At 46.8% G+C, this 14,217-nt stretch overlaps 2 protein-coding genes across 2 annotated transcripts; one reads left to right on the top strand and one right to left on the bottom strand.

The window, feature by feature from the left end:
* Nucleotides 1-79: 79 nt before the first annotated feature.
* bckdha (branched chain keto acid dehydrogenase E1 subunit alpha) lies at nt 80-7,047 on the top strand. The gene is made up of 8 exons (XM_023807184.2): nt 80-244; nt 3,736-3,912; nt 4,008-4,094; nt 4,205-4,313; nt 4,647-4,808; nt 4,886-5,092; nt 5,824-5,965; nt 6,093-7,047. The coding sequence occupies exons 1-8, from the start codon at nt 128-130 to the stop codon at nt 6,433-6,435; spliced, it is 1,344 nt and encodes a 447-aa protein (XP_023662952.1). The 5' UTR covers nt 80-127; the 3' UTR covers nt 6,436-7,047.
* A 1,603-nt stretch (nt 7,048-8,650) lies between these two features.
* b3gnt2l (UDP-GlcNAc:betaGal beta-1,3-N-acetylglucosaminyltransferase 2, like) lies at nt 8,651-12,644 on the bottom strand. Its single transcript, XM_023807185.2, has 2 exons — nt 12,142-12,644; nt 8,651-11,081 (listed from the first exon to the last, which is right to left on the bottom strand). Exon 2 carries the CDS (start codon nt 10,976-10,978, stop codon nt 9,713-9,715), a length of 1,266 nt encoding a protein of 421 aa, XP_023662953.2. The 5' UTR covers nt 10,979-11,081; nt 12,142-12,644; the 3' UTR covers nt 8,651-9,712.
* Between the last annotated feature and the right edge of the window lie 1,573 nt (nt 12,645-14,217).

The raw sequence follows: 14,217 nt of genomic DNA, 5'->3' as shown, positions 1-14,217 counted from the left end.
TTTTTGTAATATGCATCGTATAACTGAGATGGCGCGCAGTAAGTTAGGTGCGCAGGAGATGCGGCCGAACACTTCGTATCGTCTGCGTGTGAGCGTGCTCGCGCGCGCGCAGCGGTGTGCGGCGAAGATGGCGGCCCTCATGCGCTTTGGAAAGTTATGCAGAATTAAGATTCGTGTGATCGGTCAAAGTTCCAGCTTCAAAGGTTCCCCTACGTGTTTACTGCGCCGGACGTTCAGCATTTATGTGAGTGTCGATAAAAAAAAAAAACTTATCTCCCTTTTCCGCGTTTATGTTGGCGCACTGTGTCGTTTATTAGGCAGCTAATGACCTCGTAGATAAATACTTGCCAAGCAGGCGAATTTCCGCATGCAGGTAAAGCCTTTTTGGTCGAAGTTCCCTGAAGATTAAGTAGTACTTCGATCATAACTCTTATTTACCCCTGAGAAGTTCGTGCTGACAGAGTTATTAGATAGATAGATAGATAGATAGATAGATAGATAGATTGATAGATAAGACTTTATTGATGCCACACTGGGGAAATTTACTTGTTGCAACAGCCAGTAAAAAAAAAAAATAGAAAAGAAACAGACGAAAAAAATACTGTAATAAATAATAAAATTAGTGCACATAATTACACATATTGCACAGACCCAAAATACACATACATACATACATATACACATACATATAGATTGCACCAAGTGATGTAAATATAGTTGTATGCATATGCAGCGGATATTGCACAATATACAGAATAGTGTCATAATTTATTAACTTTAGGTGACAGGTGTTATAAAGTCTGATGGCAGATGGAATGAAGGACCTGCGGAAGCGCTCCTTCTTGCATGTTGGATGCAATAGTCTGTTGCTGAAGGAGCTTCGTAATGTCCTCACTGTGTCATGTAGGGGTGAGAGGGACTGACCATAATGGATGTAAATTTGGCCACATCCTTCTCTCAGCCACCTCCTCAGTGGAGTCTAAAGAGCAGCCCAGGATAGACCCAGCACTCCTGACCAGTTTGTCAAGTCTCTACCTGTACCTTCCTGAGCTCCCGCAGCCCCAGCAGACCACCGCGAAGAATATAGCAGATGCTACCATAGTGTTATAAAAGGTCCCTAGTAGTGTCCTGCACACACCAAAGGACCTCAGCCTCCTCAGCAGGTGGAGACGGCTTTGCCCCTTCTTATACAGGGCATCTGTGTTGTGTGAACAGTGCAGTTTATTGTTTATGTGAACACCCAGATATTTGTACACAGACGCAACCTCTACCTGCACTTCCAGAATGTTCACTGGTGCAGATGGAGTCACCTTGTGGCGGAAGTCAATTACTGTCCCCTTTGTCTTACTGGCATTGATCAGGAGATGATTCCTTCCACACCGTTCAACAAAGTTGGCGATGACCCCCCTATATTCCAGATCGTTACCCTTCGATATACATCCAACGATGGCTGTATCATCAGAGAACTTCAGGAGGTGACAGCTGTCCGTGTTGTGTGTGAAGTCCGCTGTGAACAGTGTGAAAAGGAGAGGGGGGAGCACTGTGCCTTGTGGAGTCCCCGTGCTGCAGACTACCACACCAGACACGCAGTCGTGAAGTTTCACATACTGTGGTCTGTTAGTGAGGTAGTCGGTGATCCATGCAGCCAGATGGCAATCCATTCCAGCTCCTTTCAGCTTCTCCCTTAGCAGTGACGGCTGTATTGTGTTGAAAGCACTGGAGAAGTCAAAGAACATGATTCTCACAGTTCCCCCCAGTGCTCTCCAGGTGAGAAAGGGACTGATAGAGCAGGAAGATGATGGCGTCCTCCACGCCAACACCTGGTCTATACGAAAACTGAAGGGGGTCCAGCTCACTGCCCACAAGGTGTCAAATGTGATTGAGTACAATCCTCTCCAGGCACTAAAACAGATGGAACATCAAGGCTACTGGCCTTAGGTGACTGGACTCCCTGAGGTACGCATTCTTGGAGACAGGAACCACACATGAGGTCTTCCACTTGGTGGGGACTCTCTCTAGACTGAGACTGAGGTTGAAAATGTGCAGAATAACCCCGCAGAGTCTCTGAGAAGTCTGGACCTGATACCATCCAGGCCTGTTGCCTTCCGCACCTTCATCTTCCTCAGCTCATTCCTCACCTGATCTGCCGTTATGGAGAGGCTGAAGGGGGAGGGGCTGAGCGATGATTTCTGAAGATTTAGGTGGGGGGATGGTTGTGTTGATTGCCCTGATGCTGGGTGGAGGGGGGTGAGGTAACCTGAGGAGGGTTTTCCTGGTGACAGTGGGGGACTGGGGGGGAGGGAAGGTGTTGGATGACAGGGCTCTGGTGGGTGAATCCTTATGACAGGGGGCAGCATCAAATCTGTTAAAAAACAGATTCAGTTTGTTCGCCTGCTCCCTGTCACCAGATTCTGGACCCCGTCCACTGACATTACCATGGCCTGAAATTTTTTTCAGACCCCTCCAGACCTCTCTTGTGTTGTTCCCCTGAAGATGCCCCTCCAGTTTCCTCCTGTAGGTGTCCTTTCCCTTCCTCATTTCCCTCTTCACCTCCCTCTACACTCTCTTCAGCTGCTCTTTGTCTCCAGATCTAAAAACCCTCTTCTTCTCATTGAGAAGGGTTTTCAGTGCTGGGGTCACCCAATGTTTGTTGTTTGGAAAACACTGTACCCTCGTGACAGGCACAGTGTTGTCTACACAGAATTGATATAGTCCGTGATGCAGGTAGTCAAGCTATCTACATCCTCCCCATGTGAGCTACATAACACTTCCCAGTCAATTGTGTCGAAGCCGTCTCTGAGTGCTATGCTTGGTTGGTGTTTGTTTATTCACCAGAGGTATGTAGACAGGGGACAGTTGGATCAGATTGTGGTCAGAATGGCCCAGTGTGGGCAGTGGTGATGAGCTGTATGCAGCCTTAGTGTTTGCATAAAACAGATCCAGGGTTCTATTGTCTCTGATATGGCAATTTACATACTGCGTGAAAGTGGGGAGAGTGGCATTCAGAGAGACATGATTACAGTCTCCAGAGATAAAAAAGAGGGCTTGGGGGTACGATGTCTGCAACTGTGACACTACAGTGTGAGGAAACTCGCAGGCTGCGGCAGCATTGGCTGAAGGAGGAACATACACAGTTATCGCGATGACATGCGAGAAATGGCCGAATGCTAACTGCTAGCGGCTGAATGTCTGGAGTTCAGCGTTGCTCTTTCACACAAATGTGACACAGGTCGTACCAACTGTTATTTATAAACATCGCAATCCCCCCACCCTTTTTCTTATCACTCTCTTTCGCACTCCTATCCACTCTTACACGTTAGAAACTGTCCAATGTCACATGTGAGTCTGGAGAGAGTTCGTTCGGCCACGTCTCTGCAGCCCTTCTTCTTTCTCCGTATTTCCACAGGGATCAGTAGTAATTTTAACCTACTGTCATGCGATGTTGCCAAAATTTCTGTGCTACCAGAAAAGTGTACTCTGTAATATATGGTGGTTTATGAATACAAGCAGCAATGATCGTGGTAAAGTAAATACCAAATAAAGGGTCTGGCGGCCTGCAGGCTTTTGGTCTTGAGTCTGTCAGAATAGCATCTTTCATAAAACTTAAGGCATATGGTAGTCAGGACTAAAAATGCCAATGTGAAATAGGTATCACGTGTCCTTGTGCTGTGTCAGTCCCAGTCTAAGTCTCTCTTCTCTATCTTCCATTGTTCCCCCCTCCCCACCCCACCATAGGGACGCCTGTCACAGCAGACTTTTGACTCCCCGAGTGATAAGCCACAGTTTCCTGGGGCGTCTGCAGAGTTTGTGGATCAGCTGGAGTTCATCCAACCCAACGTGATCTCTGGCATCCCAGTGTACAGGGTGATGGATCGGAAGGGTCAGATCATCAACCCTTCCGAGGACCCGAAGGTGCTGTGTCTTCAGTACGCATGTCTGTCACATCACTCGTCGTTCGTCTTCTCATGGTCCCGCTCTGTTCTCTGTGGTCCCCTGCCCCTCACCAGCTCTCCAAAGAGACGGTGTTGAAGTTCTATCAAAAGATGACTTTGCTGAACACCATGGACCGCATTCTCTACGAGTCTCAGAGGCAGGTGTGTGGCCTGCACCTTTGTCTTTGCGTAATGGGCTCAGTTCTCTGGCGTGTGGCAAGAAGAACAGAATGACCATGTTTATGGACTGTCCCTGTTTGTATGATCGTCAGGGCCGAATCTCATTCTACATGACCAACTACGGGGAAGAGGGGACTCATGTAGGCAGTGCGGCTGCTCTCGAGCCCAGCGACCTGGTTTTTGGCCAATACAGAGAAGCAGGTGAGTTCTTGGTCTTGGCTTCCCAGCAGCAGTGAGAGCAGGTCTGTGCAGAAGCTATTAAAGTTGTTTAGAGTGGTGTACAGTGTCCCATGGTCCCGTGTTTTAAATATGCTTGGTACACTTCTGGTGAATGAGGAGAACAAGGCCATTCTTTGGTGATCATGGTAAATAAAACTAGTGTTGGTCATCAGCGTCAGGGAGCTTGTCAGATGCCAACAGTTGCCTGTTACATCTAGAAAGAAAACTTGAGATGCTGTCAAGATCTTCTGAGGTCAACACTGGTCTTTTGTCCCTCGCTGTCTGCGACTTACCACTGCCCCCTGCTGGCCACAGGTGTGCTGATGTACCGCGGCTTCCCCCTGGACCTGTTCATGGCTCAGTGCTACGCTAACGCCGATGACCTCGGCAAAGGCCGACAGATGCCTGTCCACTATGGGAGCAAGGAGCTTAACTTTGTTACCATATCCTCCCCACTGGCCACACAGATCCCTCAAGGTAAGCATGCACCCCCCCCACATCCCCGCCCCCCCTTCCGTACAGTAATAACAGCTCCTCCCCCCATTCCACCCCAGCGGCCGGGGCGGCATACGCGATGAAGACACTCAACTCGAACCGCGCTGTGATCTGCTACTTCGGCGAGGGGGCAGCCAGTGAAGGTGATGCCCATGCCGGATTCAACTTCTCCGCCACCCTGGAGTGTCCCATCATCTTCTTCTGCCGCAACAACGGCTACGCCATCTCCACACCTACCAACGAACAGTACCGCGGCGACGGCATCGGTTAGCTACCTCCCCCGCACCCCTCCCCCGTTGCTCCCCTTAAGGCGTCCAGCCTACGCCGTGACCTGCACAAGTGGCCAACGCCGTTGTGAGCAAACGTGTGTGATTGTCGCTCAGCAATTACACCCCCAAAACACTAGGTGATACATAGTTTTGGATGTTGCATTTATTGTCTTCCCATCCTGTGCGATTGTTGAATCACCCAAATTGAAACAGAAGAAAACAAACATTTAACAAAGTATCGATTTATCGAGTCCTGGTCATTTTTGTAATGTTGCAAACTTCCTGTAGAGAATTATGGAAAATTATCGAGCTGCTACAAAGTCACTTTTTTATGCGTTTTCCTTTCTAAAGTTAGTGCCTATGCTACTTTTTATTTCTTCAGTCTTACATACCAATTAACTTAATGGAGGTAAGTGAAATTGGCGCAGGCATCCTGAGTCTCCTGTAGACCTGTTGTAATGACGCCCAGGGCGGATTATTTAAATGCTAGATGTGAACGATATTTCTGTTTTAATCAGCCATGTAATTGACCTGGGATGTACACTTTCTTCACTCCCATAAAAAAAAAACGAATACTACCACGTGATCTATCACAGTTCTTGTGGTCTGCGTCGCCGCCATGCGTAGTTAAATTCCCAGGGAGGTGCGCATCAGGCTATGGCGTAGGATCCATACCCCCACCCCTCCCCAGCTGACGTCCCTCTCCACCGTGTGTGTTTGTCCCACAGCCGCGAGGGGCCCAGGCTATGGCATGATGTCCATTCGTGTGGACGGCAACGACGTGTTTGCCGTGTATAACGCCACCAGAGAGGCCCGTCGCAGAGCCGTGGCTGAGAACCAGCCCTTTCTCATTGAGGCCATGACATACAGGTGACACTGTCCAGCATCCCGCTGATAAAAATGAAAGCACTTTGACTCAGTATGGTGTAGCTCCCCTTCCTCTATCTGTCTCCGTGACTTCTGCTCCCCACCCGTTCCTTCCCTCCCCCGTCACCAGGATCGGACACCACAGCACCAGCGATGACAGTTCAGCTTACCGCTCTGTGGATGAGGTGAACTACTGGGATAAACAGGACCACCCCATCTCCCGGCTGCGACACTACATGACGGCTCGCGGCTGGTGGGCCGAGGACGAGGAGCGCTCCTGGCGGAAGCAGTCGCGTCAGCTGGTCATGGAGGCCTTCGAGAAGGCCGAGAGGCGGCTGAAGCCGCGGCCCGAGTGGCTCTTCACGGACGTGTATGACGAGAACCCGACTGGCCTGCAGAAGCAGCAGGAGGCTCTGCAGAGGCACCTCGAGCAGTACAAAGAGCACTACCCCTTGGACCTGTACGATAAGTAAACCCCAAGATGCTCCCACGACTAGATGGACTTCCTTGTTCCTCCTCCTTGGGATTTTCTTTTCCTTTTCCCACTTCATGGTCACTCTTTGCTTACATGACAAACAGAACCGGGGCTTTCCCATGCAGGATGTTCCGCAGCACGAGTCCTGTTCTGCGTTCTCAGTGTCACCCGGAAGGATCGCACACAGTGGGCAGGGTATAGCCATAAAATGAACAGACACTCAGGACTTCAGCTCACTGCTTGAGTCTGAAATCCACAAGCTTGTATTTCAACACTAATCATTAGTACAGTTTTCTTTATATGAATATATTTTCATGGTGTAGAATAGGTTAGTGGGGGGGGGATATTCTCCAGACACTGAGGCTGTTAAACTAGTAGCTGTTAATAAGGTTCAATCAACTTGCTTTCTCAAGTCTGCCTTACCTGCCCTTCCTCATATTTTCCTTATGCTGTAGGCAAAGGGTTTTGTTGTAGCTGGGAGGTGTATGTGTATAGTGCCTCAACGGTCCAATCAAATATCATCAGGGCCCAGTTGTTCAGATGTAATCTGATTGGATCACATCTTGAAAATGGGTTGTTCAAAAGAAAAATAAAGGAGTCCTAAATCAGATTAGATGATGTCAGTCAGTCTTGGTTTTGATCTGGATCAAACCTTCAAACCTTTATAGTAAGATTGTGATACCTTTGATCCAAAAAATTAGGATTACCCTGATCCCAGCAAAAGGGTGGATTCATCTTAAAATGCAACCAGGAATATTTTAATGCATAGCTTTTATAAACATCATTTGTAATTATTTTACTGACGTTTATTGAAATAACGTTAATGGTATTCTGACACGCTGAGTTTGCCAATGTCAGCATTACTGTTGTTTCACAATATATTAATAATTAGTTGGCCACTAACATCAACTAAGAATTAAGTCACATTGCAAATGTTCTTTTATAACGTAAAATTATAACTTAACGTTGGCTAGTTAAATCTGCCGTTCTCTTGCTTCTCTCCTTTCTGTCTTTTTCACTTATCTCTCACTCTCATCGGACGCATGGACTATAGACACCCAACTCTTACGTGCCTCTACTTCCTGCATCCTTCATTTCAAACTGAAAGCCCTCGGCAGAATTCTGTCCTTTCATGACATTTCAAAGCAGCGGTCGCAATAATTTTGCAGCGACGGGCCATTGCTGCAAAATATATATAGTGGAAACACTATGTCCCCTTATCTGTCCTCTTCGTCCCCCTCTTCTGTCCTTCCTCATATTTTCCACCTGTCCCCCTCTTCTTTCCTTCCTGTCTTCATGTCCTCTTGCTTGTCCTTCCTCATATTTTCCACCTGCCCCCTCACCTGTCCTCCTTCATATCGTCCACCTGACTGCTTCAAGCACTACACCTGTACTTTTTAGCATTTCATGGAGCAGAAAGGAAAATTTCCTTACGTACGTCCCTGTCCTCAGCATTTCACACGAGCTTTAATAGTGCTTCCCTTTCATGGCTACTGGTTTTACTTGTGATGCCGTTGAACTTTACTTTTCCCAAAACACATCTTACATTACGGTCACATCTCTACTTCAACAGCATTGTGTTAAATGTTTCACTCCTTCAGCATGAAAATAACTTACAGAAGAAGAAGTCAGCTAGTTTAAACTAGTTTGAAGCAGCTCACACAGAAATACCACAGAAACCATAATGCTGAATCTCCTTTAATCATTTTGCACAGAGTGGTAGAGTATTAAAGCTTTCAAAGGAAGAGTGAGACATTGCGCTGGTCTAAAGGGAGCACAGCAGAAAGTCGCCACTTTAACCAAAGTCATGTGACCAGGTGGCAGGTGCAGGCTCTGTCCACAAACAGCCTGGGCAGGTTTAAGGGAGCAATAACAGACGAAGCTTAAAAAACACTTTAGTGGAGAGATAATGGTACAAGTGTGGTGAACACCTGGCTGCTAGATCCCATTCTGGACCTAGGTGTGTGTGCGTGCATGCGCGTGTGTGCGTGTGAAAATGAAACAACCTCTGCTCGGTGACTCTGGGCTCTGGAGGGTGGGTGAGCGTGTCAGAGAACCCACTTCCCGTTCAGGATTGTTTATTATTATTATTATTATTTCCTGTGCTTCTCAGAATAGGGTATGTTTCCACATGAGCCTGCCTGGATTAATGGTTTATGAATTTTGGACAGATTACCTGTTCACAGACACAATAAACAAATGAACCACACAAGAACATTTGCATTATTTAATCAGTTTCATAAGTGTCGTGCACAGTTGTCTGTTTTTCAATGAGTATTTGTACATTTGGTTTCCTATGAAAACCTCACATGATTAGATTAGTGTCAAGTCAAACACAATTTGAGGTCAAAGTCTGATGCTTGTGATCGACTCTCCATTTAACAGCTGCGCGTTTATTTCCAAGATCAGTCAACCTGTGTTTACATGTCCACATCTTAACGTGGATTACCGAAACTCCCAAACCTGTCCTCACTCACATTTGTTTAAAATAAATACTGCTTCCCTTTCATAGTTTGTTGGTTTTGTTTGTGATGCCATTGAACTGTCGCTTCCCCAAAACACATATTACGTTACAGTACATTTTTTTTTAACTTCTATAATCACACCTCTACTACACCAGCAAACTGTATCAGAATGAATTGGAACAAGCTAGAGATTGCTTTTTTATGGTATTACGTTGTATTTAGACTGCTTCCGGATCGCTGCTGCTCTGTTTGTGTTCACATTTATATGAGGATCTGTTTTAATGAGTACAGCCTGCCTCGCAAATTACCCAGCTGCTCCACCACACTACACTGGTAGCACAAGCAGGGCCCTACAACAGGAAGAAGCATCTTCCCAATTATCTAAACTTTGTGCATCTCTATATGAACCTCTGATATTTAGCCTAATTCCATGGTCGATCAGCTCTGGGTCTGAGTGTCCATTTACCACCTGTAATGACATCTGACCATTTCAGATGTTGAAGAGGCCTATTGTCTCATTTTCAGTGTCTGGAGGCTGTAGGGATCCATATAACCAACCATCTGAGGCTGTCTGTCATGTGGTTTGTGTTTGCCGTGTTCTCTGCTGCATCGTCACCATGTATTCATTGCACTCCTTTGTTCTCAAACAAACCTGCAGCTCACACTCCATGGACTCCTCAAATGCCACTTGACTTTCCCTGGGCCTCTAAAAGCTTCATCTGATGCCCAGTGACTTTCATGTTTAGAGACCTCAGCCCTGCCTGGATTCCCTTCTTCCCTCTTCCCCGCACTCCACCACAAGGGGGCACATCAGCAGGTGAGCAGGGGGCTGTGCACGTATCTCCATAGCCGCAGGGTCTGCTGTGGGCTGCGTCGGTGTACCAGGATTAGATTCTTGTGCACGCAAGCGTTCTCTCTGTCTTCCTGGCGTATATCAAATGTTCTGAAGCCATCGTGGGCTTCGGGTTTAATCCCCAGTGCCTGGAAGCACATCCCAGTGTACACGTCATCGATGGAGAAGAAGGGGATATATTTGGAAACCCTGTAGAGCTCTGTCAACAGGTTCCCAGAAAACAAAAAGCCACCCCCACCAGCGTACGAGGAGTATCCGCCTTCAAAGAAGGTTTTGGGGACATAGTATTTGCTGTTAGAGTCACGGATGGGGTCACTGTTAGAAATTATGTGACCCATGTAAAGCTTGGAGGCTTTGTTCGGATCCAGGGTACGGAGGTAGTCAAGCATGGTTTGGGTGTTGACGAAAACATCATCATCCCCTTTGAAAACGAAAGTAACACGTGGACAACGCGTCAGGGACCATCGGAAGAAGGCATTCTCCTTCAGCGTCAGGTTGTAGAAAGTATCCTTAAAGTCCCATTGCAGCACATCTCCAAAATGCTGCGCCTCAAACGAGACCAGCTGATTCAAGTTTGGGTCGTCCATAGACCACATGCCCAGGAGGAAGACTGTGCGCACTCTGAGCCCTCCCTCATACACCTTCTCCTGCCCCCACGTCTGACGCACGGTCTGCCGTCGCTCAAAGCTACCGGGGACAGATTTGATGGCGAAGAGGAGATAGACCTCCCCGTCCTCCTCTGACTGGCACTTCTGGGGCTGGTCGATTAGAATTGGGGGGTCACGGCACTCCATTCCACTCAAGAAGTCTTGGTAATCTTGTGGATAGGACTTGAAATCCTGGATGTTGGTGCTCAGTGACTCCAAGCTGATGGCCGAGCATTTGGACCAGTCCCCAAAATCGGCCTTGGTGACGTTGTCTTTTGAGTCCAGCTTCCGGAAGAGAGAATGTTGCTTCCTGTTCCAGAACGCAGTGCTCTGCTTAATGGCTTTCCGGTAGTCTTCGGAAATTTCGACCGGAGGGCCGGCGGTCATGAGCGGCAACGGATCTGTATTTTGCTGGACAGGTGGTGGCATGCTGACGATGACTTCCTGAATAGGATTGTCTTCCTGCATGAAGAGCTTTCGGGTGTGGTTCGCATCCGACCTCAGAGAAGAATAGAGCACCACAAGGAAAGTGCTGCTGCTCAGGGCAATAGCAACAAAGACCTTGGTGTGCCTCATCTTTATTTCGGGAGAAACTAATGCAACAGGCTTCCGTGAGGGCCACTCGTCGCTCGCAGTCTGGGGTGACAGCAGGTCCACATGAATTCACATGTAGCTTCACCTGGCAACAAGAAAAAAAAACATTAGTTAGCCTGCAATATCTGCTCCATGTTCATAGAAAAGTGCCCAGCTGCGTTTGTTTTTGCGCTCAGGTACGTTTCGCAGGTGATCTGAGTGGAGTCTGGGTTGTACTAAAAAAAAAAAAAAAAAAAGCATGAAGAACTGGAGAAATATGCTCATAAGCTGATAACGCCCCCCCCCCCCACACACACACACACACACACACACAAACAGAGTACTTCACGCTCTGAGCTATATCCTTCTTGCAGTATTCATTCCACAGAGACCTGAAATAGTACTGTGGAGGAAAAATACGTTTTAATTTAGTTTCAGTTTAGTTTTCAACTAAAACGTTTGCGGTATAAAAAGTGCACAAACTTAGCTGCCACGCGGTCACATCAACAATTTCCTTTATGGACTGGAAGAACAACACACTGGCAATTAAACCTTCGCGAACAGGCAGCCATATTCAGCTCAGCCAAAGTTATATGACGAGAGAAAGATAAGCAAAGTGTGTGTGTGTGTGTGTGTGTGTGTGTGTGTGTGTGCGCGCAGGAGGACAAACATGTACGATGAACGAAAAATAAAGGCCAACTGTAGGATTAATACTAGGCGACTTGGCAGGAAGCCTCCCGCGCCAGCGATGGATTTGCCATGTCCTGGGAGGCCAATTAGAAGCTCAAAAACGAGCCGCACGCAGGGAAAACAGCGCATCTTGACTCCTGGTGGAGACAATCAGTCCTGGGCTCCAAGAGAGCAGCGGGAGCGGGAGGTGTCACTGCCGGCGCCAGGGGATTCATTCCCGGCGCCTTTCTAAAGATTAAAATGTGTCTCCCGTCAGCTATGCACAAAAAATTAAGCGATCCCTATGTATAACCTCCTGTTTAACCGGAGGACAGTTTGAAACGACCCCGATCGTCAATAAAGACCCCCGTTCAGTCAAACACCATTTAATGAAATATGAATTTAGCTTTCAGTTAACTGTAATAGTCCGCAGTATATTTTCTTACTTTTAAAGTTGCTAATCAGTATATTTAACCATAAATATCACCACTCGTTACCTGTTATCGTCGTTTTCTTCTGTCCGAAATGAAACGGCAGGGTCGCGACATGCGTGCGAGTTTATATACCCAGACTCTAGCGTGGCGTAATGAACCCGCCGATCCGGTTGGGATGCTTTAGATTGGGGCAGCATTCCATCTTTCCAGTCAATCGTCTCTGTCTTAAGTCTACAAATACCGTAATCCACGAGGAAGTGAGAATCGGTAGCTCGTGATTTTCGGAAAAGTGGCCAGCCCGCAGTAGCCTAACGCGTTAAATGCGGTGCTTCGGAGCGCCGGTGGAAAAGAGGAAACTCGCTTCTCGGTAACGGATATATCGCAGTATCCCAGGGAACAAACGTGCAATCATATGCAGTCAGGTCACGTAGTATTGTCCCTGTTCTTGTGATAGATTCAAAGCGAAGGTGTCAAGCGGGCGGAAATAAGCGATAAGAGCCAGACAGCGTGGGTACTTCCGTGTGGGGCTGTGTGTCAGACCACAGTTGATCCGCGGCATGTCGTCCCACCCACGGCGCTGCCAGTCGGGTCGCACCAGCCTTTCAGTCTACGGCAACTCCGTGCAATTAATTATCAAAAGGAGAACTTAAACAGATGATGTTAGCAGATAGTAGGAAAAAAAACGGCCTCGGTTTATACTACAAGGTGACACAAAACTGTCCGAACTACATCAATAATTAAAATACTAAACGCCTTGAAGACAGATATTTTGTTACACATTACGAAAAATTCTCTGAACAAACGTATCAAATGTAATAAATATGTAAAATCCTGTGTAAAATCATTAATATAGTATTGCTCCAACAGTAATGATGAGTAAACACAGGAGTCAACCAGTGCCAAATATATAGAATCCAGATATATAGAATCAGCAAAGGAGAACAGGCTTGGCAAAGCTGGTTATACTACAGCTAGCTGTATTACATTTTTTCAGACCATCCTGCCGTCATTGCAAAAATGAAGGGTTACATTGTCACAATCTCATTCCTTTGTCCAGAGCTACAATTTAAGGTGTAGAACTGCGTAGTATTAGTAAAATAGGGGTGACTCACAACATTATTGAAAGTCTTCCAACTGGGCGTAAAGTGCATTCCTTCTCAGGAGCTCCAGTAGCTCAACAAGTAGAACAAGAAATACTAACAATGCAAAGGCTGTGGATTAAAATAACAGGGAGCATATACCTAAACGCTTTACTCTACAGAAAGTTCCTTTGGATAAATGTAAAAGAAAAAAAAGTTTGCTGCTGGTGCTATAACACCCAAAACAACTGAGAATGCCATATGTGTAAGGTATTCAGATGGAGCTTTTCCACTGCCACCAGGAACCGAGCCGTACCTGAACCGTACTGTAAACCGATGGTTTTCCATTGTAAAGTATGCTAGCTGAACCAGACCTATACCTGTGCTGACTAGCAGGGCCAAAAGCACGCCTAATCCGAGTTGGTTGTGGTTTTCTGGAAATGTGGCGTATATAATTTTCACCATACTTATCAGGCACATGCCGAAGGAGGAAGGGAGGTCTTAAGTGCCCCTGTCTTGTCCCATTGTATTCGTTGTTGTACTTTTTGGCTACAGGGATAAGAAAGAACCAGTGATCAGTATCAATATGCACGGATTATGCATTCACGATAACTCAGAACTTGTGAATTTCTAATCTCCTACTTTAAAAAATTCTACAGAAAGGATTCATAATGCAAATTTTCTCAAGATAATGCCACTCCTGTTCGATGCTAACATAACATACTGATTCACACAGACATGCTACTGAAAATTAGCACATAGTAAATCGTGATTTTCACTGTGTGAGCAGTAAACAAGTGTCTCTTTGGTTTTACATCACTGGTGCTTTCTAAAAACGCCAATGCCATTATTGAGCCGACCACTCTGCTGTGGAAAACCAAAGCGAGCTGGAACTGAACTGTAACTAGTCTCTCTTCGTGGTGCGAGTCAGGTATGGCCTGGTTCCTGTGTGCCAATGGAAAAGTGCCGAAAAGTGTGCAGTTCTGATCAGGGTGGGGGTGTAAGTGCTGTCTGTAAAATTTGCTGATTGGGGGGAGGGGGGTGTAATCATTCTGACTAA

The sequence above is a fragment of the Paramormyrops kingsleyae genome, chromosome 17 (assembly GCF_048594095.1).
Source record: "Paramormyrops kingsleyae isolate MSU_618 chromosome 17, PKINGS_0.4, whole genome shotgun sequence".
NCBI lineage: Eukaryota > Metazoa > Chordata > Actinopteri > Osteoglossiformes > Mormyridae > Paramormyrops > Paramormyrops kingsleyae.
This window is presented reverse-complemented; position numbering and strand designations above follow the sequence as displayed.

What these genes read in the sequence shown, in the direction of transcription:
- bckdha (XM_023807184.2), top strand. Translation starts at nt 128, where the DNA reads ATGGCGGCCCTCATGCGCTTTGGAAAGTTATGCAGAATTAAGATTCGT. An exon ending in ACCCTTCCGAGGACCCGAAG is followed by an intron (nt 3,913 to 4,007) that starts GTGCTGTGTCTT and finishes GCCCCTCACCAG; the next exon opens with CTCTCCAAAGAGACGGTGTT. An exon ending in ATTGAGGCCATGACATACAG is followed by an intron (nt 5,966 to 6,092) that starts GTGACACTGTCC and finishes CCCCGTCACCAG; the next exon opens with GATCGGACACCACAGCACCA.
- b3gnt2l (XM_023807185.2), bottom strand. Translation starts at nt 10,978, where the DNA reads ATGAGGCACACCAAGGTCTTTGTTGCTATTGCCCTGAGCAGCAGCACT.